This window comes from Hydractinia symbiolongicarpus, chromosome 5 (genome assembly GCF_029227915.1).
Source record: "Hydractinia symbiolongicarpus strain clone_291-10 chromosome 5, HSymV2.1, whole genome shotgun sequence".
NCBI classification, from domain to species: domain Eukaryota; kingdom Metazoa; phylum Cnidaria; class Hydrozoa; order Anthoathecata; family Hydractiniidae; genus Hydractinia; species Hydractinia symbiolongicarpus.
The window spans coordinates 14,242,076-14,267,397 of NC_079879.1; the positions used below are offsets into that span (position 1 = coordinate 14,242,076).

General features: G+C 36.6%; 3 protein-coding genes across 6 annotated transcripts; all 3 read right to left on the reverse strand.

Moving 5' to 3' along the window:
* Window positions 1-1,507: 1,507 nt before the first annotated feature.
* LOC130644938 (uncharacterized) lies at window positions 1,508-2,755 on the reverse strand. 2 transcript variants are annotated; one of them, XM_057450736.1, is made up of 2 exons: window positions 2,394-2,755; window positions 1,508-2,158 (listed from the first exon to the last, which is right to left on the reverse strand). In XM_057450736.1, exons 1-2 carry the CDS (start codon window positions 2,524-2,526, stop codon window positions 1,896-1,898), a joined length of 396 nt encoding a protein of 131 aa, XP_057306719.1. In that variant the 5' UTR covers window positions 2,527-2,755; the 3' UTR covers window positions 1,508-1,895. The 2 variants fall into 2 exon arrangements, with proteins under 2 accessions (XP_057306719.1, XP_057306718.1); XM_057450735.1 differs by having other exon boundaries at window positions 1,508-2,161.
* On the reverse strand, window positions 2,750-13,119 carry LOC130644936 (uncharacterized). 3 transcript variants are annotated; one of them, XM_057450730.1, is made up of 5 exons: window positions 11,555-13,119; window positions 5,094-10,863; window positions 4,818-4,852; window positions 4,594-4,686; window positions 2,750-4,292 (listed from the first exon to the last, which is right to left on the reverse strand). In XM_057450730.1, the coding sequence occupies exon 5, from the start codon at window positions 3,940-3,942 to the stop codon at window positions 2,896-2,898; it is 1,047 nt and encodes a 348-aa protein (XP_057306713.1). In that variant the 5' UTR covers window positions 3,943-4,292; window positions 4,594-4,686; window positions 4,818-4,852; window positions 5,094-10,863; window positions 11,555-13,119; the 3' UTR covers window positions 2,750-2,895. The 3 variants fall into 3 exon arrangements, with proteins under 3 accessions (XP_057306713.1, XP_057306716.1, XP_057306714.1); XM_057450733.1 differs by having other exon boundaries at window positions 5,094-5,208; window positions 6,853-13,119; XM_057450731.1 differs by having other exon boundaries at window positions 5,094-5,208; window positions 6,013-13,119.
* Window positions 13,120-13,275: 156 nt separating this feature from the next.
* Window positions 13,276-19,661, reverse strand: LOC130644937 (protein TEX261-like). Its single transcript, XM_057450734.1, has 7 exons — window positions 19,610-19,661; window positions 15,302-15,383; window positions 15,023-15,102; window positions 14,717-14,870; window positions 14,231-14,298; window positions 14,046-14,160; window positions 13,276-13,553 (listed from the first exon to the last, which is right to left on the reverse strand). Exons 1-7 carry the CDS (start codon window positions 19,610-19,612, stop codon window positions 13,429-13,431), a joined length of 627 nt encoding a protein of 208 aa, XP_057306717.1. The 5' UTR covers window positions 19,613-19,661; the 3' UTR covers window positions 13,276-13,428.
* Between the last annotated feature and the right edge of the window lie 5,661 nt (window positions 19,662-25,322).

A 25,322-nucleotide genomic window follows, 5' to 3' on the forward strand; every position in this document is an offset into this window, starting at 1 on the left:
GTGCATTACCGCTAGGAGGTGGGTGTTGTTGGGCAAAACATTTTCCTAAACAAAATTTATCGTGTGTTGGCTTATATTTCATAACGTTTGTAGGAATAATTTCTAGATAACACAAGACAAACAAAATTTATGCATTAGACGATGACTGTCAGCAATATTTTATGCTGACGTCAGCTTTTTTAATCAATATTCCAGTTTTCAAAGAATTTTTTACATATAATTTCGTTGTCATTTATAACTTTTAGCACTTCTTTTCACATCTTCCTGACAAACACAAAAAACAACTACTTTTTGGTAAACGTTGGTATTTCGCGCTGGCTGAAATCGTTAAAATCCATCGTGAATAATGTACAAGTACGAGTAATACAAGTAAAGTTTATAACAACAGCGTCAGTGTGAGATCATTGCACGAAGACGATCACTTTTATTGTAATCGACTCCTACTCCAGGATAAAAACCACCGTACTCTGTAATAGCCAAACTAGAGGTTCTTATCGCTTTTTTCGGTTGGGAAAACCTTTGAGATTGCTACGCAATGACGACGTATACAATTTCAAACATAATTTCCTATTTAACAATGTTTAGACAGAATAATAAATATTGAACTATTGTTGATTGTTGCGTCATCCTTTATCTCCAAGATTTGTTTTGGGAGAAGAAGAAGAATCTTAATAACGCTACTTAAATTTGTGCTTTGATGTCTGCTTTGTCTTGCTGTCTATATATAAAAGCCAAATCATAATATCGCAAGTATAATTGTTAGTGGTCAAAACTGCTATTGTATTACCCACAGTTTTTATAATAACGTGCTGTTCAAGTTATAATACGGATGCGTTATTTACAGACTCGAACATGTTAAAAATATAGTAGCGTGACCTAACAATAGTGCTGCGCCATTAACCGGGACATTATTTTACTTTCTTGGCACACGCTGCAATAAATGACCATTGTTACTATTCTCGACTTTCCCTCACTTTTATGACAGTATGTTGCGTATTTATTTGAAAGGATATTTTTGTTTTTATTCCAATTTGTTTTAAACAGATGAGGACACTCCCGCTCTTTACTGCAGGGTACTTTACAGAATACTGTTGCAAAATTAAATAGACCGTTTCTGGAGTTTAGCTGATACTTTTCGTTATAATTTCGTGATTACTAACCGACTTATTAAGTACTAAATTTAGCTAGATGTGGCACCTTTTCCGGTTAGGAACCCCATTTAATATTTGTCCCCTACGGTAGTATAACATTTATACTTCTTTTTTCAAAACGCCCATTTCCCCTTAACGAGCATCAAGGGCGCTTAATCGTGCATTTATTGACTGTTTTTAGTTACTTATTCAAAAAATTCACGAGTTACGTGGCATCACCTAGGCACATGGCAGTTCTCCCTAACGGCGACTCATAACACTCATAACGATAAAGGCAATGTAATAAGGATTCACAAGGTACACGTTTTTTGTTATAAGCAAACGATGTTAGGGTGAATGATGAATAATGTAGCAAATTACGGAAATTTTGTTCATTGTTTTTGCATAACTAAATATATATATAGAAAAATAACATACATAAAAATGTCAAGTGATGCACATAAAACATAACTTGTATACTGCAAAACGATATAACTATTTTTAACAAATGGTACTTATTTTAATCCATACTCTTGTCTCAGCACCGTTAAGAAATAAAACGTGCGCTACAGATCTTTTTTTTAACGAACCATAAGAATTCAAAGAAAATGAAAACATTCTCGATACATACAATGAGGAGCGTTTAATAGTGGGAAAAATAATTAAAAGTGTGCGAAACTACACCAAATTATAGTTAAATGTTTCGTACAGTAAAGGTAGAAATAAAACAGTTTAGAGACACTTTCTTCTGGAACTTTTTCTGTACTACAAGCGCTCATATTTAAGCCTTGTTTGTATTTGCGACATGTCAAAGTTTTGTAGTACACGTTTTCCAACAGAGCTTGATTCGAGTGCACGTTCTACTCTATTGATGGATATTGGTCCAGAACGAATGATCTCGGCACACTTTTCGACAATGATGTTAGCTTCAACATTCGAGAAAATTTTTTCCTTTCCAGAAACTGTATTTTCATAATCATCATCTTCACTTTCCTCGTCAACATCTTCGTTTTCACCATGATGCTTATCTACTATATCAAAAACAAAATTGTGTTTTCGCAACAAGAGCACACCACACACTATTAAGCCTTAACTAAAGAAATATTGGATCGGGCTGCTTTAAGTGCATAAACTTTCGCAACAGAAATATTCGCGAATTGTAAATTTCACAAAAAAATTGCATTTCGCGAGTTTCTGCCTGTGAAAGCTTCAGCGCTTTTTTCAAAATCAATTAAGCTAGCAAGTAGCACAACACAAACATACCTCCTTTTGACACAGATTGTTTGTATTCATTTGCAATAGAGGAGCATGAGTTGTCAACAGCATCATTACCATCTATTAAAAGATAGGAAATGAATTCTTTTAAATTTAATAAAAAAACAGGCACAATTTTCATGAAAATCTTTATATTTATACTAACGTAAAACAAATAAAAGTCACCAATACAACATATAAGAAGAAAAATGCGATAGTTTTAACCTACCTTTCTCCTCTTCCGTGACTCCATAGCGCCAGTAGCTTCTCAATTTATCTAAAATCTGCCTATCAGACAAATGAATAAGATGGATAAACTTTTCACGTAGATTACGTACATCGCCAATTCTGACAGATTTCGCAGTCAAAAACTGCTTAAATAGAGTCTCCAACTCCCCGACTTCGGCATCAGTCCACGTTTTCTTTTTTTCGTAAATATTTGTTTTGCCACGTTTGTTGAAAGTTTCCTCCAAGGCAGCTGTACCCTTAAGGGCATACTTTTCCTTCTCTATCAAACGGTAGTATTTTTTGAGGTGCTCTCAGAGTGCGTCAACAGGCTAGCAACATATGGAGCTTCACTTGGATTTTTATCTTCAATGATGGTGGATCCAGACTTTTGAAATATATTTGAAGTGATGTTTTTCCTCACTGGCGGATCGTTTTCACCATAAACACCGGACCTTTTCCAAGTGCTATTAATTTGTTTCGATATTGCTCCAGATTCTAACATCTTGCCATTATATGAAACAAAAACATTTTCAAAGTCACTGTGTATCTGACTGCGAATTGAATCGAAAAAAATTAAGAGCTGTTGGTACAAGGTTTCTCTCGTACACAGATTATTAACAGGACCGTGTTTCCTAAATGTCTTGTGACGTTTTACTTTAATAATATATTTAGCATCACGAAATACAGCAGCCTTCACCTCATCGATGTTCATGTTGCTAGGTACGCCAGACCTCTGACAATTAATTATAGTTATTTCCGTTATGAGAAAATCCCGTATACACGCATATTCTTGACGAGACAAGGTGTTTTCTCGGTAAGGGCTACGAAAATTTTTAATTATCGAGATAGCCTCCTTTGCACTGGCAGACTCCTCATACCGTTGGATCTGCTCAGGCGTGATAAGCACTTGTTGCTCCTCCATCTGTCTCTCAAGCTGCTGTATCTCTACCGTTACATTATTAGATTTGCTCCATCGAGATACACTAACTTTCATCCTTAAAATCATATCTGGTGCTATTCCAGGTAGATGGATCTCCTCAGTAAGGAGAAAGTCATAGAAGTGTGGCAGTGACAAAATATACCGTTTAATGGTTAAAGCTTTGTATTCCTTTGTCTTTTCGGCATACGTTGTCAAAAAGGTGTCGCGAATTTTATATTTTCTGACTAAATCACTGGGATATGAGAAATCCAAAGCTGCCCAAATATCTCTCAATTGCTGCTTTGACTGAATAGCACTCTTTTGGCAACTCTTCCCTCCATCAACTGAAATTTTATATGTCACAAACCTCTCTAAAATTTCAGCAGAGTCAACCACTTCGTCATCTTCCATGTCACTATCCGAATCTGTTACTTCGGATCAGTGGCGATCATCAGTGGCGACATGCTTAGCAGGGATGGATGTCATATGTGTACTTCGTTGTTTGATGCAACGTCACACACCCTGGCTAATTTCAACATACTATAATAGTAAGGTCCTTTTGATAGTTTGTGGACGTCTTGGAGGTGCAAACTCATTCTTTTGTTTCGACAACCTAAAACCTAACACCTGGTTTCCTCAATCCGTATATGCCAACGCAATATTTTGCCTTACTCCGGGGCCAATAGTGTACTTCTATCATGTGCCGAGATAAATTTGTAACACAACTATCACATGACTGTAATGGACATTTTTTGCAGTTTCTATGAAACAATTCAAACAATTAAATTAACATAGTTTGAGACTGCAAGAAAACGGTGGGAAACAGAAATTTCTTCTTAGTATTTTAATTGCAATATGTCTTGCACGAGTTGAATTTCGCAGGAATTTAAACTAAGATTTTCGGCAGAATATTTTTGTTCGAATTTCTGGTTTAGCTAATTTTTTTTCTCTTTTACTTTCAAATAATAATTTGAATACATTAATAATATAATTCGAATAAAGGAGATACGAGAAACAAAAAATCTACATGTTGTAAATAGTATATGGCAGTAAAAATCATACTTTTCTATAGGTAAGGTTGTAGAGTCTGTTGAAAGTTGGTTCTCGAGCTCTGAAATTTTCTTCTTCAACCTGATATTTTCTCTCATCAACATACTAAGGCAAGGATAAAAGAATTTAAGGAATCTAAAATTAGTAACAGTTAAGGCTGCAGACTCTTTCTTATATGCGCAAGATGGATGGTTATACAGCAATTTCAGTACATATTAAAAAAGAAATGAACATACCTTTCTAAACTATTTGACGTAGACGATGTTTCAACCTGAAACAAACAATATCAAAACCTGATTATAGACCTGACAATAAAAGAAAGACTTTCATCGTTTTTTCCAATGACTTTTAATTTGCAATGAAGCGCCTCAACATTTTTACTTCGTACCCTGATGTCACTATCAACATCACTATAAAATTTGACAAAAAACCTAGCTGAAAATTTCCTTATTTTTGTTATAAAAAATTATAATAAGTAACAATGTGTTTAGAAAAATGTGTGCCATACTTACTTTCCAATTGTTACCATTTTTTTCCCAAGATAATAGGATAGGCCATGCCATCAGTCCCATTCCTTGTAATAACTGTTATGGTACCAACCAATACAAATGATTCTTGAAGATTTCGCTATATAAAAATGTATACACATATATTTACCATTGTCAAAAAAAAATTCACACACTTTGTGCCAACTGTATTAAAAAGACATCCACACAGCTACATATAGTTTTAAAAATATGTTAAAAAGGTGAGTTGATACAAAGGAAGTTGAGTTTAGATCTAACACAGTCTAGATCAGATTGGAAGAGGGTCATTAATATACCCCGTCCAACCCATGCTAGCATGGAAAACGGACGTTAAGCCGAGAATGATGATGATGATGTGAGTATGGATTGTGTGATTCCATAATATGTGGAATATGATATTTCTGTATATAATTCAGTTTATATTAAATATATTAATAATATTAATTATATTAGCCAGTTTATATTAATTATATTAAAAATTACCTTCCGTAAAGAATAATTTTCACAAATTAGTCATTTTAAAAAATTTCAAAAATTTATTTTTGAAATAAATGTTTGAAACGAATAATTTCAACTTGCTTTGCAGTGAATTAGTTTGCAATTTTAGTTTAGGTCCTTATAAATTATTTGGGATTTATATAGCTTTCAATTAAAGCTGCTTACAAGATTCAGAAATCTTTTTGTTTTGCTAAAAATTCATGTTGATTAATTTTAACAAATAAACCTTTTTGCAGGAAAGACTTATTTTCACAAATTGACTTTTGCAGAAATTGTACACGTATATATTTTCACTAATTGTCGATACAAAACTTCCTAGAAATAAAAATATACTGTTAAGAACAAGAAAAAGGTATATAATAGTATATATATAATAGGTGTATACACACAAAAGACTGTTGTTTACCTTACTATTACCAAAACTCATGATAAAATATGCTTCCTACTTTTCTTGTGACCTGCTTTGACAATTCCAACTTGAAAAATGATTTTTTTTATTCTGACAATGTAAAATATATATGAAATACTTGAGCAAAGCACAACTGCAGTGTGATATAAAAGAAAGCTTAATTGTGTACTTAACTAAATTAAAAACCGGTGATATAAGTTATTTGAAAGCATGGGTACAACAGACAACACACTTTTTTAACAATAATTTATAACAGCTTTTGTTATGATTTGATATCATTTTGATTAGGAATAATATATCTATAAACAACACTGGTTGTTTAAAACAAGTGTGTGGGGTCTCCAGAAAAACAACTTCAAGCATGGTCATTATTTTTAAAAAACAAGAGAAAAATAAACAAAATGTTTTAAAAACAAATAGGTGTGAGTCTCTCGAAAAACAACTTCAAGCATGGCTATTGTCTTTAAAGAAACAAGAAAAACATAAGTAAGAATAAATTTAGTGAAAATAAAATGAGCTTTTAAACAAACGCTCCAGAGGTCATATCAAAATACCAACATGAGAATAAGGACTATATAAAAACACACTACAGCAATATACTTAACTACACAAAAAGACTACCAAGAAACATAATGCTATTGTTAAATGACCATAGCTATAGCTCTTTAATTCTACTAATGTTATTTCATTGAACAAACCTAAAAAGTTCAGATTGCTATTTGGGGTGTTACTAGCTACAAAACGTTAGCTAGCTATGCACTTTGGTTGCCCACAAAAAATATATTTACATAAGCATTTACAACATTTAAAACTGTTAAAGGACAAAATAAAACTTACCAAAGAAAAAAAGCTTTTCTGTTTCTTATATCTGATTGATATGATTAAAAAACAACAACAACAATCCTTAACTGAGAGTATCTTTCACGCCGCAAGCCGCCCTTATGATTTATTTTTAATATTTGCACATGCGCGTTGACGTAGAAAACGTAACCGCCATGTCGTGGGTAACCGACGTAACCTAAGCGTAACCTACTGCTGGGTAGGAAACGTAACCGTCGTACGTAGGAAAGGTAACCGACGTAGAAAACGTAACCTAAAACAGTAGGATTCGGTACTGTTTTCGGTCAGGAGAGTAACTGTGAATATATCTATCTATCTATCTATCTATCTATCTATCTATCTATCTATCTATCTATCTATCTATCTATCTATCTATCTATCTATCTATCTATCTCAGGCGATTTTGAAGATTCTGCCTTCGCTGGCAGAAATTAATAAATTTGATAAATGAGGACTCATGTCCAAATTGTTGTGGGTTTGATCCCCATATAAGGCTGTTGTCTAGTTGGGCAAAAATTTCAAAAAGACTCTAGAACTGCCTTTGTGGTTTCCCTCCTGATTACATAAAACATAAATTAAATCATAATATTTCTTTAAATATATTACAAAATATTTCAACCATGGCTAAAGACCAGCCAAAGCAATCCGGTCACTCAAATTACATAATAGGTCAAGTTGCAATAATTCCATCGAAGATTATCTTGAAATGTTAACGTAAAAAAATAGCGACACTGAGCTGAATGTTATATCTATCTTGAGTCATAATTATTTAGCTAGTCAATTGCACACAACAATCCTGTTAAAAACATTTCCAATCATGCAAAAAGCAAGTCTCTAAATACTTTGAAAAATGCATTTGCAATACGATCTTGTCAGCTGTGTTACGAATGAAAATTAACGATCTTGCAGAAAGTGTTGCCAAGTGTTGTGTTTGATACCCAAAACAAACTTAAAATGCCTGACTCGATTTAATCCCAACTAGCCATATACAAAAATAAGCCATAGAAAGTTGCAGCTTGTCTTCCACTTTAATGGAGTTGGTGTATGCAAATACATTTTAACGCCGTGTCGCAAGTTGGTCCTGGCCCGTCAATTGACATGGCAGCAAAGTCAAAAAAATGAGCCACCGTGTCCAAAGATGACTCGTCCAGTCTGTAGACGGGATGTGTTAAAGTTATGTCAGAATATATCCCTTTTACTGACATTACTGAGTGTTTGCTTCGTAGTTTTGTAGAGATGCCCAGCTTTCGGGGAATTTCACATTGTATATATTAAGCGCACCAAATACGACCAACGTTGTGCGTGCACAGATTCGAAAAACTAAATTTTGCAACTGAGGAATTTTGCAATAAAAATATGTGAGATTTTTTTTTCTCAATCAAAAATCTTTATGTTAGTTATAAAGTTATAGCTAAAATATAATGTCTTGGGGGGCGCTGTAAGCCACCCCCAAGCAGGGCCTAGGGCGGCGCCCCAGAAACTTTTGCTAAAACGGGCTTTGCGAACCCTGAAATAGGTTTAAACGGGAACAAAAAACAACCTCGTATACAGACGTTTTAGACATTGATAACAGAAACGAAACATTCTCATAAATATCGGAGCCCTCGTATAAACACTTTAAATAGAAAACAAAAAGCCCTGCGGCTTGAAGATTTCGTCATTAGCCCGGAAGATTCAAAAAATTTGAAGTAGACCTTGAAAACGGAGAATAATGGGGTAAACAAATCATTTAGTATCTAATTCTCAATTATTATTGTAACTAACTTGCAATGTTAAAATACAACTTAATATATAAAAAATTAAAAATAATAATTTTTACATATATATAGTATTCTAAAATAATAGTAAAAACTTTAACTGGATATTTTCAATACTGATCTGGAAAATTCTGGAAATTCCAGGATACAAATCTTGTTATGTATGAACATGATTCAAATATAATAACTTTTAAACAAGTTTAATTTTAATGAATTATTATTCAATTAATTCAGCAATAAATACATATTAGCATTTTAATATTTTAGTTTTTAGGCCTTCAAAATTTACTCTCTTGTTAACGATTCTTTGAAAATGCTGAAGGCGCATGGTTGGATAACAGCTGATATAAAAAAGAAAGTACGTTTTAAAAATGAGAAACACGAACACAATTTTACCATAAACTGGATTAACACCAGGTTGTTTAATTATCTCTTTAACCTCTCTTTGCCTCTTTGATTTAAAGAGGGAATTAAAAATATACAAATCAATGCCATGTGATGCACAAGTTATATTGTATATATAATATGTATATAAATTTAATCAAGCTGGCTTTTGATATCTTTATTAAACAAGTAACGTACTAAGCAGGCGATACATGACTGTAAAATCTGTGGACGATATATTCAGAATGTATTGTGTCGAAATCGATTAATATTGAATTCAACAAATTTTATCGTTTATTATCCAAATTCTCGAATTTGAATTTCTTTTCGGAGAGTCTGATTAGTTGCAGTTTTTCATTTTGAAGAAAAGAATCTGTCATTGTTTTGCTTGACAAATCCAAAAAGTTGAAATTTCAAATTGAAACAAAAAAAGGCAAACAAAGAATTAATAAAATTGTCAGATTTTTTACAAGATGTTTAATTATCCTGCATCGGCTAATTATATATTCTGTTACATGTTAATTATCAGTTCACCCTGACTGTTTGGTCCAAGCAACAATAAACTTTTGCCATGCTTAGACAACTTTTCTGCAGAAAATATAAAAAAATCCTGTGACGAATATCTTTTTATCTGATAGAAGTAGCATCAAAAAGTGTCGTTTTGAAAGTTGTTTTAGCCCCCTTTGTCCTAAAAGAACATGAGTTGGGTCCAGCCCCTCATGGAAAAACTACGTAAAGCAGAACAAAAGGTTTTTGTTGCTGACAAGTTAAAAAAGGCACTCTAATCAGAGCACTATTTTGGGTAGCTAGCTTGATAACTAGTAAAAAGTCAACACCAATCAAAGAGCTCCAAATCAGCACCAAAAGCTGAGATAGCTAGCTAGCTAGCCAGCCAGCCAACCAGCACACTTTTCCCACTTATATATAGCTAAATTAATTCTTACCTGATAAAATGCATGAATTTAAAAAAAAATAGCATTTAGCTCCCTAGCTAGCTACATTAATAAAGCCAGGGTCGGATCGAGGTTTTTTATGTAACTAAGCAAAAAATTTTGGGGGGAGATTACCGCCCAGAATGGGCGTTAAAATACGCCAAATGGGCGGACCTAATAGTAACAAAATTTATCACCTTGTTCAGGCTTTTTCCAGCGTTAAAAAGTACAATAAGTAACAATATACATAAAAAATATATAGCTAAAATATATAAAACATGTAAACTATGTATAAATCAATCAGCAAGTATATACATTTCAAAAAGCCTTTATCTCTTTTCTGTTCAGCAAACTCATCTATCACTTCATTAGAGATCACAGTGATTGACCTGTTAAACATGATAACTGCTAGGCTGCTCAACCTTTCCTCCGACATTGTGTTTCGCATCTGAGTCTTTAATCGCCTTAGCCCAGAGATACTTTTCTCACAAGTGCATGAGGTTCCAGAAATTGTAGCCAAAATTCTCAAAACTTCACAGATTGATGGAAATGTGTACCTATTTGTGGTTTTAAGAAGAGGTGATATCTGTTGGTAGAGCACCTTGATAGTTTTTCCAAAATATCCCCCACATATCCAACTGGGCATATGTTACTATTTAGGCATTTAGTAAAAAATTATTATACCTCAACTACATTAAAAATTGATAAAACACACATTAAATGATGACCAAATGAAGGACTTTGAAACACATTTTGCTTACTCAATTATGGCCAGTCCTCTTGACTTGGTCTTTGTATACACATCACAACCATCCGATAAACATTGCACAAAAATATTGTCAAGCGGTTGATCAAAATTCTCAAAAGCCAGGGTTTCATCGCAAATCAGCAACACAAAAATAGATCTGTAAAGAGAGTTACCATCTCCACTGACACTGCATAACAAAAAAATACATCAGATAGAAAGGTAGTTATGAAATAAAAAATATTAGTAAGATTGGTAAGATTTTTTCTATCCATATTGTTATAGCTATATAACATATGTCAAGTAGTCTTGGTCCACCACTACGGTGACCTGGCTTGACAATTGATGGATACGTTTTCCATCTTTAATACGGCTCTGTTTCTACTCATCATACTGGCTCAGTATTCTCTCAAAATCCAAACACTAGTGTATCTTGCTAGGTATAAAATAACAAATAAATCACCACATGAACACTTCAGATTTATTTTGAGTGTATTTTTCTTTTGATTTATTTATTTTTGTGGGGAGGTTTGAGTATAAAAAATAACACAAGACAAAGCAGTAGCTATACAAACTCGTTTTGTTGAAAAAATATAGCACCAGATGTTTCATACAGAACAGGATCAGTGAAAGAACTTAGTGTACACACATTCTCAGCTACTATAGTGAATAATAAATAAGTATCTCATTCACTATATATAGATATTTTTGCAGAGAAACCTAGCTAGCTAGCTAGCTACTTTAAAATAATCTTCTCAAGCCAAAAAAAAATCTGATATTTTAGCTTAGGGAAAAAACTATACATACTACTACACACTGGGTACTTGAAATTCATAAGAAATAGTAAAAAAGACATCCTGAAAGCTAAAGGTTCACACTACCTCTACCGTCCATCTTTGGTTGATTGGTTATAAACACGAACAACGTGGACTGTTTGCATTCATCTTGTTACGGTTGAGAAATTCTGTCTACCTTGCCTTTTTTTGCTTATTTGCTTATACGCGATGGCAAAGTAGTTTTTCATCTCCGCATTCTCTCCGTGCAAAAAAGCAAATATATCAACTTTGACACGCTTTCTTGCTTATTCTTTAATAAGCGAGAAAGCAAAGTTGCTTTTCGTTTCGCTTGCTCAGAGGAGTATCTATCTACTTTGTTTGGGAAAGTGAATAAGCGCAATAAGCAAAAACACAACTTCCTTACCAGACTTCCTAAAAATTACAAGGAAAACTATACACACGAGACGCGTGCGGGCTTTTTCTCTACGTTTTTGAAAGTAAGCGCGCGCTTATCTTGCTTATACCTCCATCCGACCCTGAAAGCTACTACGATATGGTGGTCATAGTAACAAAAACGCATAGCTAATATAGAAACAACAAAAGATAAACATAAACAACTCACTTCGACGTAATTGTACAACTGTCCTTCTCTGATTTCACATAGGCATGGAAGGCATACCCTCCATAGCAATTTCTTCGGGTAAAAACCATAAGTAAGTTGTTTTGCAACACTTAATTAATTTAGCGTGTATTTGAGGTAGCTCATCAAAATATACGTTTTTGAAAACTAACTTTACACGCTCTCTCATGCTCTTGCAAACCATGTTGAGAACGAAAAGAATCTTCCGTATGCCCTACTGATGTTTATACCAAAGCGCCTTACAAGCCTTATTAATACATAGAAACTATTTAGACAGGTTTGTTCAAGACTGTCTGACTAAAAATAGGTCAGGCTCACATAGGTTGATTCTAGTCCACGGTGAAAGCTTCACGGGATAACCTAGAGGAAAGACTGGCTGACTTCAAAATTTCTGACTAAAAATAGGTCAGGTCCACATAGGTTGATGCTTAGTCAAAGGTAAAAGCCTCACGGGCCAAGACTGGCTAACACGGATCAGGCCAACATAGGTTGATCCAATTCGCGTTATGGGATAGTAACGAAAAGTAGCAAAAACAAGGCGGAATATTTCGATCTTCAGATTCCGGTAAATTTGACAGAATTCCATTTCGATCCTCGGCATTTTTTACTAGATCGCGTGACAGGGTTGACCTAGTCTAAATCCGCGCCTGACAAGAAAACCGTGCGACTGTAAAGGTTTAAAAAAAGGTTTAAAAAAGCAAAAGCTGTATGTTAACTTAAAATTTAAAGATGTTGACACTTAACGTGTGTTTTATTTTTAAGGACATTTCCGTGTCATAGGTCACTTGAACTAAACCATGAGCTAAATGTCATCTTAAGGAGGACGAGGCAATTTTTATATATTTATTTTTATATAAGCATTTAAAGAGGATACACTTTTTTCTTATAAACAGTGCCAAATTTAAATAATTGCCCCCAAAATTGCCAAAATTTAAAACAATTTTTAAACAATTTGTTTGGGGCGAATAAGTGATAAACATATGAAATAAATACATTAAATATAAACAATTTGCCTACTATACTTACCCAGGTAAATAATGAGTAAACAAATTTGGGGGCGTTTTTTCCTAAGTGTGTAAACAATGTTAGGGGAGAAGTGCAAAAAATTGTTAATAAAAAAAGTGTAAACTGACAACTATAACTGAAACTGAAAATATTTTGCTTGTTGAAAAAAAAAACGAGCATGTCTGCTATGGTATCGCAACAGTGCAAATAAAAATATTCCTTTACAAAAACGATTGCTTCAATAAACTGCAGTCAAGGCTTACCAACAACATTAACAAAAGAATCCAATTCCACAGTTCATATTTTTTGAAATGATGTAAAGAAGAGAGAAGTTTTAAAACATTTTATTTCGACCAAACAACTCTTCTTTTAAATTGTCTTTTTTCTCCGAAAGGTAGTCGAATAAACCAAGAACACCGGCTCTCTTTGGACGTCTGAACACATTATCAACAGGAGTGCCTTTAACATAAAAGAGAAACTTAATAAATATGGAGGCTAAATTTATAAAAATACTACTGTCATAAAATTATTTCAACCTCACCACTATTTTATAATATTTTGCTTCGTATTAGAAATAAAAAAGTACTTTTAGTTTACCAAAGTAATTTAGAGCTTTTAAATTTGTCGTAATCTTAACATTTTCCCTTTTGAAAAACGATTTGCGGAATTTATTTTCGAGAATTGCTACTTTTACTTAAATTTCGCCAAAAATATTTTCGCGAATTGCCAAATTCTTGAAAAATTAATCCGCGAAAATATATTTCGCGAAAATTTCTGGTCGCAAAAATTGATTCCCTTGAGTTAGCAACGCACAAAGAACCTTTTTGAATATGATGTGAGACAGGAAAAGCATTGACATGGCAGTTGTCTACTCCATTCGAACCAGCGTTTCCATAACTCTCCCACTTAAATAGAGCTTTATGTACACCCCAACCTTTAGAAAGCATTTACCTATTGTATTTGGATTGTTGGTTTGCATGGTTGGTAATGTGTATTCGTTAATGGAGAGTGATACAAAAAATGAGAATGGAACGAGCCAGAGATTGAGAGTAAAATAAGCCAGAATCTAAAATACAAAAAAACAAGTCAAAAAGGCACATGCACGCACAAACAAGTTGCAACAAAGGAATATTTACCTCTGAAAATGAATAGTATACATTGGCAAAATACTGGAATGCTAAGTAATGGTTGACAAACACCAGAACTAAAATAAAAAAAGAATGCAACATTTTAAGACCTACAAAATTTGTAAAATATCTAGTTATAGATTCCAAATAAAATATAAAAAGTAACACACTGCAGTTCTTCTCGAGATAATGACACTGAAATATACTTTTTAAAATCAAGTTCTAGTGAAATCGGTAAAAATAAGGAGAAACTAACCATATTATATTTTCTTGTGACATTAAACCCTATATAAACAAATATTTCTTTCTTCCTTTTTTTATATTTTTATACATTTTGTAATTCTCTTAAACATTGCTTTAATTACCTATGATTAATAAAAAATAAGTCACCGCAATGTATGAAATTTTTTTTCGCAAAGGTCTTTGCAAAAATCATGCATATAAAAAAAGAAGTTCAAATATGATTTTTTTCAGTTGGTTACAACAATTACATACCTGCTCCAGCTATAAAAGTTGGAGAAGAAAGTGAGATGAATGGAAATTCATTTAGTAGAAAGTAATGGTCAACATTGCTTAATAACAATGCAGCGACGAGGTAAAACGGCATGCCTTCTATGAAGAACAAACCAAGCATGATTATTGACGTGGCCTAAATCGAAAATTTTTAATTTAAAATGTGTGCTACGTGTTATAATCAACTTTTCCACAGCGTGTGGAAGAACCACCACGGGTTAAAAGAAGCTATGCAAAGTTTGTATTTAGGGTTATGGCTAATTTGCTAAAAAATAATTACATACATACATAAATCATATATTTTATAATTTTTGCTGTCATAACAGTATATTCCTCAACAGCTTCAGCAATATAGTACAACCCAGCCGCTAAAAAAGTACATAAACATTTTGTTAATAAAAATATTCAAATGCAATATAACAGAAATAAAATATAATATCAGTGTTTCCGAAATGATGTTGTTAATCAAAATTAAAACTGAAGTTCCAGGACTTAACAATTCCTTAGTGCTATCACGATCCTTATAATTTAAAAAGAGCTTTTAAGATATAACACATAGTCGCTTACCCAAAGATAAAGTGCAAAATATAATATGAAGAATAGATGACACCCAGCTCAACAGATATAAAAACATTTTCTTTTCTTTGAGCTATACAAAAAGCATATTAATTAACAGCAATCAGTGCACATCTCCTGTAAACATAGCCATGCAGGGTATGTTAATGCACTGTGGTTAGTACTATATAATACTCAACCAAAGTTACTACTCTTTTTAGGGTAAAACTTAGTCAGACACCTAGGTAGGATCTCTAGACTTAAGTTACTTTACTATCTTACATATTTTTTAAAGAAGAAATTTTATTATTATTTGGTCTGCTTATATGCACTGGGGTCAAGTTCATCTTTTGTGTGGGAATACTTGAAATACCCTTTAAGTAAAATCAACAACAACAATCATTAGCAGAAGGAAGCCAAAAAATGTTCAAAATAATTATTGCTGTTGCGTGTGATAATATTCATATCTTTAGACGAAGTAAAAGTGTAGTGTAAGTTACTCAATCCCGTTTATCTATACACCAGTGTGTGGACAAATTGAGAGAATATCATCAGTTAAGGATCTAGTCAAGTGAAACCAGGATTCAGTCAAAACAGCAGTTATACTCAGTTATCAAAGGTAATCTTACATTCTTTATTTATCCTAACAACGTGTTTTATGATGGCACTTGAAATAAGATTTATAGAATAACTGTATCATTTCAAAAGAAAAAATGAGAGATGAATTTAGGTTTGTAATGATTTCTGCTGTTACAAATTGTTCTGTTAAAGTCAACACAGTTTGGTGTTGCTAATGTTATCAAATTAAAAAGAAAGGGGAACTCGTTTGATTTCTTAATCCTGTTTGTCCAGCATTTCTTGACAGATCTATTATCTTATTATTTCTCAACAAAGTATTTTTACCATGTTAAATCTTTAAAATAATTTTAAAAGAATTAAGCTCTCTTTCACTTTGTTTTTCGCACTTAGCTTTAACATCTTCATCGCTTATCAGAAAATGTTTTGAAATGTGTTCTCAAACGCAAGGTATTATCGTCGCTATGAAATATATTGTCACTCTTAAAAAAGAACTTTAAGGGAGAGGGTTGATTTATTGTGGCAACATTTAATTTTGTTCACAGCTTTATGTGCAGGCTTTTTTAACTTTTAAGTTGAAAAAGAAAACAAGGTTGAAAATGAAAGTGTTTATTCCTCTAAATTATAGAGGCTAACCACATAAAATGAATCGCCACTGCCAAGCATAATAGTTTAAAAATTAAATAAGGGCCCAGGATTCTTTGTCTGTTTTCTTATATAAAATCTGTCGAAAATATGTACAAATTTCTAGACAACTTTTTAAGTTCTCTCATATGAAACTTATTTTTTTCATGGGAGGTAAGCTTTAAACCTTCTGGAAAAAAGAAAAAAAATTAGAAAATCAATTACGAAAAGAAGTAATTCGGAGGGAACACTTAGGCACTCTCAGTCAGGGTAAACACCTAGTTAGGCTATAGTGGCCTATAATTAGGCCATTCACCTAGTTAGGTGACATGTTGTAAACTAACTAGGTGATTTGTAACCTAATTAGGTTACTTAAAACATTGAAGTTTCAAATACTCTTAAGAAAAAATCACAATGACGCTTAGGTTACAATAGTCTATGAGACCACTGGCAATGAAGTTATTGCAAAACAAGAAAAAAAGCCTTAATAAGTTTATGTATAGCTTAGCGAACTACTATCCAACTAAAATGTGTGCCACTACACTAGCACTACACTCCACTGACAACTCACAGCCAGAATTTTGGTGTTTTTTCAGGCTTTTTTTTAAGGTTTTCGTCGGTAACCACTCGGAAAAGCCTGGGCCTGTCCGAAATGCAATGTTCTCAAATTTTGTCAAGAAGAAGGAAGGTGCTATTTTGTCGTTTACTCTCAGTTTGTTATTTGTAGGATTTTATTATAGCTATTTAGGAGGTTATAAGGACTTGATGCAGAGGAAGTTGAGTTTAGATCTAACACAGTCTAGATCAGATTGGAAGGGGGTCATTAATATACCCCCTCCAACCCATGTTAGCATGGAAAACGTTAAGCAGAGAATGATGATGATATGGAATAATTGATTTTGTTGAACTGTTTTGTTGAACAGACACCTTAAAAAGTTCAAAAAAATCAATGACAGATTCAATGATGATACACAAACGGGTATAGAAAAGAGCAAATGGATTGTCAATCTCTCCAACAGACAACTCACGACAGAAAAAACAAACCTTCTATCAAAAGGAATGAATTTCTGTATGACACCAGCTTCAATTCCAAAGAAAGAAATAGTTGTGAAAGTGGAAGGGGCAATTAAAGATCTACCAAAAGAAGAGGCAGACACAGTAAGAGCTAAAGTAAGCCTTGTGCTACAGAAAAGCAAAACACCAAAGGACGATTTGCAAAAATCTGAAAGACTGTCATTGAAGAATCTAAAGAAGGACAAAGATATCATAATCCTACCGGCAGACAAGGGGAGAACAACGGTTATCATGAATACACCTGACTACATCAACAAGTGCAACGAAGACATCAACAACGGGCCTTATAAACTTCTCAAGAAAGATCCCACAGAAGTCATCAAACGAAAAGCGAGGAACATCTTAATGGAGTTGAAGAGAAAAAAATACATCGCCGATAAGCAGTATTACCAACTGAAACCTTGTGACAGACCACCACCGCGATTTTACGGACTACCAAAATTCATAAATAGGGAAATCCAATTCGACCAATAGTCTCCTGCACTGGAACACCGTTATACAACCTATCAAAATTTGTTGCTTCCATCCTCAGCAAATTCACAGCAAGTGACCACAGCAAAAATTCAAAAGAATTTTCGGAATACATCAGAGAAATAAAGGTAGCAGACGACAAATGCATGGTTTCATTTGATGTCACATCACTCTACACAAATGTTCCCATAAAAGACACCTTAAACATCATTAAAGACCTTATCGAAAACGATGCTTCATTCGATGAAAAGACCAAAATTCCAGTAGCGGATTTTCTGCGTTTGGTCGAACTTGTTATAACCAAAACATGATATCTGTTTATAAATGAGTTCAAACGTTACACCCCTGCAGAAAGAGATAATCGACGTTCTATATGAGACAGTTGTGGACCTAGGCTTTACATTTGCATATGTCATATGGTTGGCAAGAGGTTCCTTGGGATTACTGACTCATAAATATATATTTATGAGTGTTTAAATGCACACATATATAGACAGCGAGTCCTCGACATCCTGGAGAATGAGTACAGGTACCATTTCAACAATATAGTTATACTCTGCCCCACAATCCACTGGAATAAGACCTACCTCGAGAGAGCCTCGCTGTGAAAGAATGACTATGTGTTCCTGATAGATCCCAAAGACCAGTTATTTGAATGGATCGAGCAACTATCAAAGTTCCTAGCGGGTGAAGAGAGCTTGTTCATTATCGATGACTTGATAAGCGATGAAAGTCTCGTTAAAACTTGGCAGCCCTTGCTCAAACTCGCTATCTCGGGTGGGCACAGAAAACACAGCCTATGGCTCCTCACTCAAAGCTACACAGCTCTCCCAAAGAACCTACAAAGGCAAAAGAAGCAGCTGTTCATGTGGTACCCGCACGAACGCAGCGACATGAAGCGGGTGGATGAAGAGATGAACATGATCAACAACTGGGAGTCGATCAAGACCCAGCTCAGGAAGTCGAAACATGCTTGCTTGTAGGTGAGACTGGACCACCCTCGGACCTGGAAAATTTTGGAGTGACGTGTACATCAGTTGTACTCGGCGGATACAACTGAAATTGGAGCATTTTGCCTTGACTTTCAACTAAATAAATATGTCTTGTATCGAAAAATTACGAGAGGAAGAGATCCGAAAATTGGAGGAAACAATTGAGGTCTTGGAAGCAGATCTCGAGGAAAGAGATCGGGAGCTGTATAGGATGAATCTGAGAGGTAAATACAACAATTAGATCGCTTTAATCATCTCGTCGCTGGCTCTTATCATGATCCAGTATATGATGAAATATTAAGACCATTTCACGCCATGAAATAGGGGTCGTTAGTAACGATCCCCTTGGCAAAACTAAAAATCCTCATGATATCGGGAAGTACAAAATGCGGCTGGGTGACGCTATTACTGTGTTCGGGTGGATGTACTCAGATCCGAGTACATCCACCCGAGCACAGTTTTACTGACGGAACCACGAGCCACGTGGTCAAAATATGTGTCTGGGGCGCAGACACCTATCAACTGAGCAAGTTCCACGTAGCGGGGAACTTGATGAAATGGCCATCCGACACGAGATATTTACCATTGTTTTACATGCTCCGCTGTCAGTAAAAATCACGAGCACCGTCCTCCCAATATGATCCCTTGATCCAAAAATTTACAAGTAGATATGTCTCTCGTGGTAGATTATTTCAAAGGTAAACAAGTCCGATCCTCTCCCGTGGAGGGAAAGGGTCATTGTTTTGTAGCCCTCGATGTTGTTAAAGCTGTAGGATATAAGGATAAGGATAATGGGAAGAGGGCGGTTCGAACCCATATCCCCAGCAGGTATATAATACGATATAAGGACGTTAAAAAATGTGATGGAACTGGAGGTGGTCCACCACCTCCGAATCCAGATACAATTTTATTGACAGAACCAGGCCTCTATTCCTTGCTTTTAAGATGTCATAAACCCGAGGCCGAAGCATTTTATAGATGGGTTGTAGAGGATTTGCTGCCAAGGGAAAGCTTCGATCGGACCCATCTGCCAAATAGTAGAGGAGACGGGTACCAGTCACAATACTGTCGATTCTATACGTTTTCTTGCTCCACCATGCGTCTGTCGCGCGTCTTTTAGCATCTCCGTGTTCTTCTCCAGGCTGCAGCAGATACAAGTTTAAGCCGTCATCTGGTAGGGGCTTTTCCTCCGGGTGCTGCTCACTTTTCATAAGCGGGACTTCATCCAGCTTGATGGCTTTGGAAGGTTTCATACCAATCATGGCGGTCTTGATGTTGTTTAAACTTTTCACGATAGTGTACAAGTGGTTAACCCATGTACTACTCTGTTCTTCAGTGACCAACTCTTGCGCATTTTGAGGTTTGAAGAGCCTTTCGGCGAGCATCTTTTTTATGATTCGACGAATGCCGTGAAAGTGTGATGGTATTTGGTAGTTGCACGCTTCATCTCGACCCCTTTGCTTTCTAGCAGCTTGCTCACGGCAAACTTGAACTCTGAATCATTATCGCACTGAAAGGTCTTCGGATAACGCAGAGGTCTTGCCTTGTAAATATCCTTGAGCATGTCAGCAGCCTCACTAGCCTTTTTCGTTCTCAGGGTCTAGCCACCTTATACCTTGAGGCCACGTCAATGCCTGTAAGGATGTATTTATAGGTGTTTCGATCGCTTTATCGTTCCTCTTACGTTCTGCCTCGCCATGCCCACCGAGTTTACTGAATAGATAGTTACTCCCGGAGAATGCTAGAGCGTTAATCAACGCCCCTCCTGCCATTACTGCTAAAGTGCCCATTGTTTATTTCTAATATTCCACAGAGTGGAAGTGCCCATCCAGAATATTCAGCTGCGCATCTTGGAGCAAGTACACGTAACACTTGATATCCCCAGTTCCATCCGCCTTCTTGGTCATATGCAAGGTGATGCCATCACTAAGCCTTTGCAAGGGTCTGCCAGAACCATGGAGACTGTGATCTTGGCTTGCTCAAAAATCAATGAACAACGCGTATCTTTCACTGAAGAACTGCCCAATGGTCACTTCTCTATCGTGGGATCCGAAAAGTTCAAAGACTTGTTCCAGATGGTCCTTCGGCAACATGGCGTGGCTATACAGTTCATTCGGCTTACCCTCGACAATGATCGAGATCTTTTCGATCTTTGGGTTGTAGAAGACCTCGTTGATTCCGCTATAGGCCTTCACTTTCCCCGGGTCTACGAATAGTAGTAAGACGCCCTTCAAACTCTTGGCAGGAGTGTCGATCTGGAGATTATAGCTGGTATCGGCCTTTTTTATCGTTATGACCTTGCTGCGGAGTAGACGGCTGTAGCGTGACATCATAGCACTCGCGAGACCCTCGTTTGTCACTTTATCAAACTCTAAACAAATGTTGGCAATTTAATAAGCACCATCAGCTGGCTAAGCTGCGGTAGACCCTGATGCTGCCGTACCAGGGTCTTTAATTAAGTCGCTGTGCTGTGTAAAGTGCAGTACAAACTGCAACCTGTCGTGTAAGCCCGATTGATAGAATGGCAGATCCCTCGTAAATTCAAACATTTTGCCGATTGGGATGCAAAGGGTGTTCCCATACGCTGCCACGATCGCCTTTTCTTCATCATTTCCTACGTGGTCACTAGCTTTTACTTGGAGGGCTCTGATGGTACCATCATTGGGATTGATACCTTCTAGAATTAGGTTGTTCTCTCGGCCAAATTTTGAGATCCACATATCTCAATACACTGCCAGGGTGTTGTAGTTTGAGATGTTCTGACCGTGACCGTTCAGGCTTATGCGAAGGTTTTGAACCAGGGCTTTGCCGATGTTGCTGACAATGGTGCGTTTGGTGTTGGTACCAGTAAGCTCCAAGTCAAAGAGGAGTTTAAGAGAACCTAGGAAAATTACATCATCTTTACCCAAATTGGGGATGTAAACGTACAAGTCTTCGTTTTGGTTAATCGTGCTAGGGTTGTGGGAGTATTTGACGCGTTGCTTCTTCCCTTTCATTGCCAGCATCGTTTTTAATTCCTTGTGTGGATTTAGCTTAGTTCCGAAACTCATGTTTATTAGTAGGGAATTGTGGGTTGAATAAATGCATATTAATCCAGTATACGAAGGAGATGACTTTACGCCAGAGGAAGGCATTCCAGACGAGCCTGAGGAGTTCAGTATCGATAGCGAGATCTTTCGACCCGAGGGCATCCAGCTTGCTACCAGCATAGCACCAGAAGAGCAGGGAGGTGCGCGTAGGCGATTGGAGTTGAGTACGGAGTCGACCGATACACTACTTTTTAAATCAAAGGTTGATAGCCTGTACACGAATCTTAGGGATGGGCTTGGGCTTATGCCCGATGCGACACATTACGATAGGTTCAGATTAAAAGAGGATGGCCAGCTTGTAGTAAAGAGGGTTGTGACGGGAGAAAGGTCACTACCGGAAGTAGTACTCACGTTGCAAGATGGTAATTTTTCAACTATTGGACAGCTGCGGAAGTTGTTGGGTAGTACACGCATGAGAGCGATAGGGTTTGATGACTATCAGACACCAAACAAGGGTAGTAGGGCAGAGGCCCAGAAACTTATGAATGAATTGAACCATATTTAGGAAAGGGTTGATGACATCGAAATGTTGCCGCTAGTCGAGAACGTGCTCGATGATACGGAGAGCTTTATCAAAGATACTTCCCTTGGCGGGGATGGAAGCTTCACGGAACGTGAAAAAAGAGGGCTCAACCTCGAGCTTCAATCGTTGCGAGGTAACCTGAAGCAGCTGAGGGGTAAGATGATATTTTATGATAGCGAAATAGACAAAGCAGAGGCTAAGGTGAAACATCTCGAGAGCAAGAAAGCTACGCCTGGGGTATCCGAAGAGCAGCTAGCTATCTGGAACGAGGACATCGCGAAGGCAAGGGAAGAGCTAGAACAACTAAAGGATAAGAAGGAAGAAGCACGAAAAGCGCACGGTTCACTTCCCTCAGATACCCAAAGTCAACTAAAGCACAATAAAGACACTCTGATGAAAATCGCGGGGGATGACACGTCACTCGAGGAAAAGCTCAAGATTCTCTTTAAGGAACAAGATTTGACGATAGGGAGTATCGTCTCGGCTATCGGTCTGCTCATATCCACCGTCGTACTCGCTGTGGCGGAGGAGCTGCTGCAACTGGAGGAAATACTGGTGGCAAGGGTGTCGTTCAAAAACAGCTTGAAAGACTGAAAGATTTTTGAAGTACCTAGCAGGTAAGGCCGGCTCAGCTTTACCAGGAATTATTGGTAGTGTTGTATCGTTCTTTTTCAGAGTTGCGACTAAGATTGTTGAGTTCGGTGCAAAGCACTTGTGCATGGCGTTGGCTGCTGCTTTGGGTATTGTTGTTGCGATGTAGGTAACAGGAGGAGTAAGAGTAAATCGCACTGAGAGTCTAGTATGCTCCTAAAATACATTAGACCTATTTCATCCAAATATATGCGAGGATTAGCCCTACTCCCAACGTGATAACCTTGGTATCATCATGTTTTTGAGCTTTGCCAAGGGGATTGTTACTAACGACCTCTATTTCAGACCCTGATGCTTGATGTTTCGTCGACTGCCAGATCCTGCCAAGGGCGTGGTTAGTAACCACCCCCTTTCCAGCGTTAATCTGCGGGTTAACACCAGTCGAGAAGTACTTTTTGCTGATGAGGATTTTGTTCGTGAAATTCATGACACTCCCGATATGAAGGCTCATGTTGCTTGGAATCATGTACACTCCATAAGCAATCGAGAAGTCGACTTTGGACAGCGCGTACTTGAACACATTTTGGAATCACCTTATTTCCTCACCCGTGTCACTGGGTCGGAGGATCAGATCCTCAAAAGTCGTCAAGTAGAGGCGCTGCGCATCGATTGAACTACCTTGATTGCCGATGATGTTGGACCTCGCGTTAGCCTGGCTCTGAAGTATGAGATAAGCGTAAAATCTTACGCTTTGGGAAAGCTTCTCTATACCTATACGCATGAGACCTTGGGATTTTTTGAGAATCCATCGACTCCATGAATCTTCATCGAAATAACTAGACCCGCTGCTGGGATAGTCTTTTCGAATAGCTTGCCAGCTACTGAACAAGGTCTCGTTCCTCCACTCGCTCTCGCTGTCGCTTACCCCAAATTCACGTGCTAATTGCTGGAACTTCTGCTTATTAAATGGGTTGTTAAGGCGTCGAAACTTATCGGAACCTGGTAGAGACACTTCGAGATCTTGAAGGATTTTACAAATCTGGAAGTACACGTGGAAGCGGTAAACGGAGCGAACCAGGGGTAAGGATGTGGTCAGATGTTGCATAGAAATACCACAAGCGGATGTTGCGCAGTAGGTAGCAAAATTGAGCTGAGTGGACCAGAGGCTAAAAGGGTGGCTTTGCCATGTATTCAACACCGCACCAGAGTGGAATTCGTAGTCAATGAAGATGTTGGGGAATTTTACCATGAACGAGGACCCCTTCGCATCAATAACGATGTCTTGCATTAAGAGATCTTCACCCTTGAGTCTCTCGAGATATCTTCCATGTGTAGGGGCATATTTTGCCTTCGGGTTATACGAGTAAATGTTCATGTTTGTTTAAAGAAACATGAGGCAATTGTATGTCACAGATATCAAAAAGCCTATAATATTTGAGGACTACCTGGGGCAGGACAGGAGGATCGCATTGAAGTCGATCAGCATTCGACCCACGTGGCTGAACCTCTACCAAGACTGCGAATTTACCATCCGTAAGGCAGGGCCTGATCAAGGAGTTACTCGAATTGAAATAATGAATGGGTTGTATAAGATCGAGGATTTAGCGAGTATCGTCAACAGTCAAGCAGAGGACAAGATTAAGCTGTTTGTCTTGAAAAATGGACTCTGTAGGCTTCATGTCAATGACGGGTACACGGTGGTGATTCATCGACAACTGCAAGAGCTCTTGGGTCTACCCTACGATCCCAGTAAAAAATACTATATGAAGGGTGACTACGATTCATTCTACAAGACTGACGTATACCATAGGTTACGACTTGTTTGCCCTTAATTAGACGAGGATGATGCCTTGTTAACGGAAAAAAAAATCCAAGATTCTTGCCATGCTTTCCACCAAAGAGCTAAGTGCCTGGGGAGATATGCTTACGTGGAGTTTTGATAACCCTGTATACCTTCCTTTGAAAGGTTCAACAGACAGGCTGGAGTTCATGCTGACGGACGAGCATCACCACGATAAGAATGTTTCGTTCGTTGGAATTACTATGCATCTGCTGATAGAATAAATAGGACAGATATTACAAAGCTTTACCCG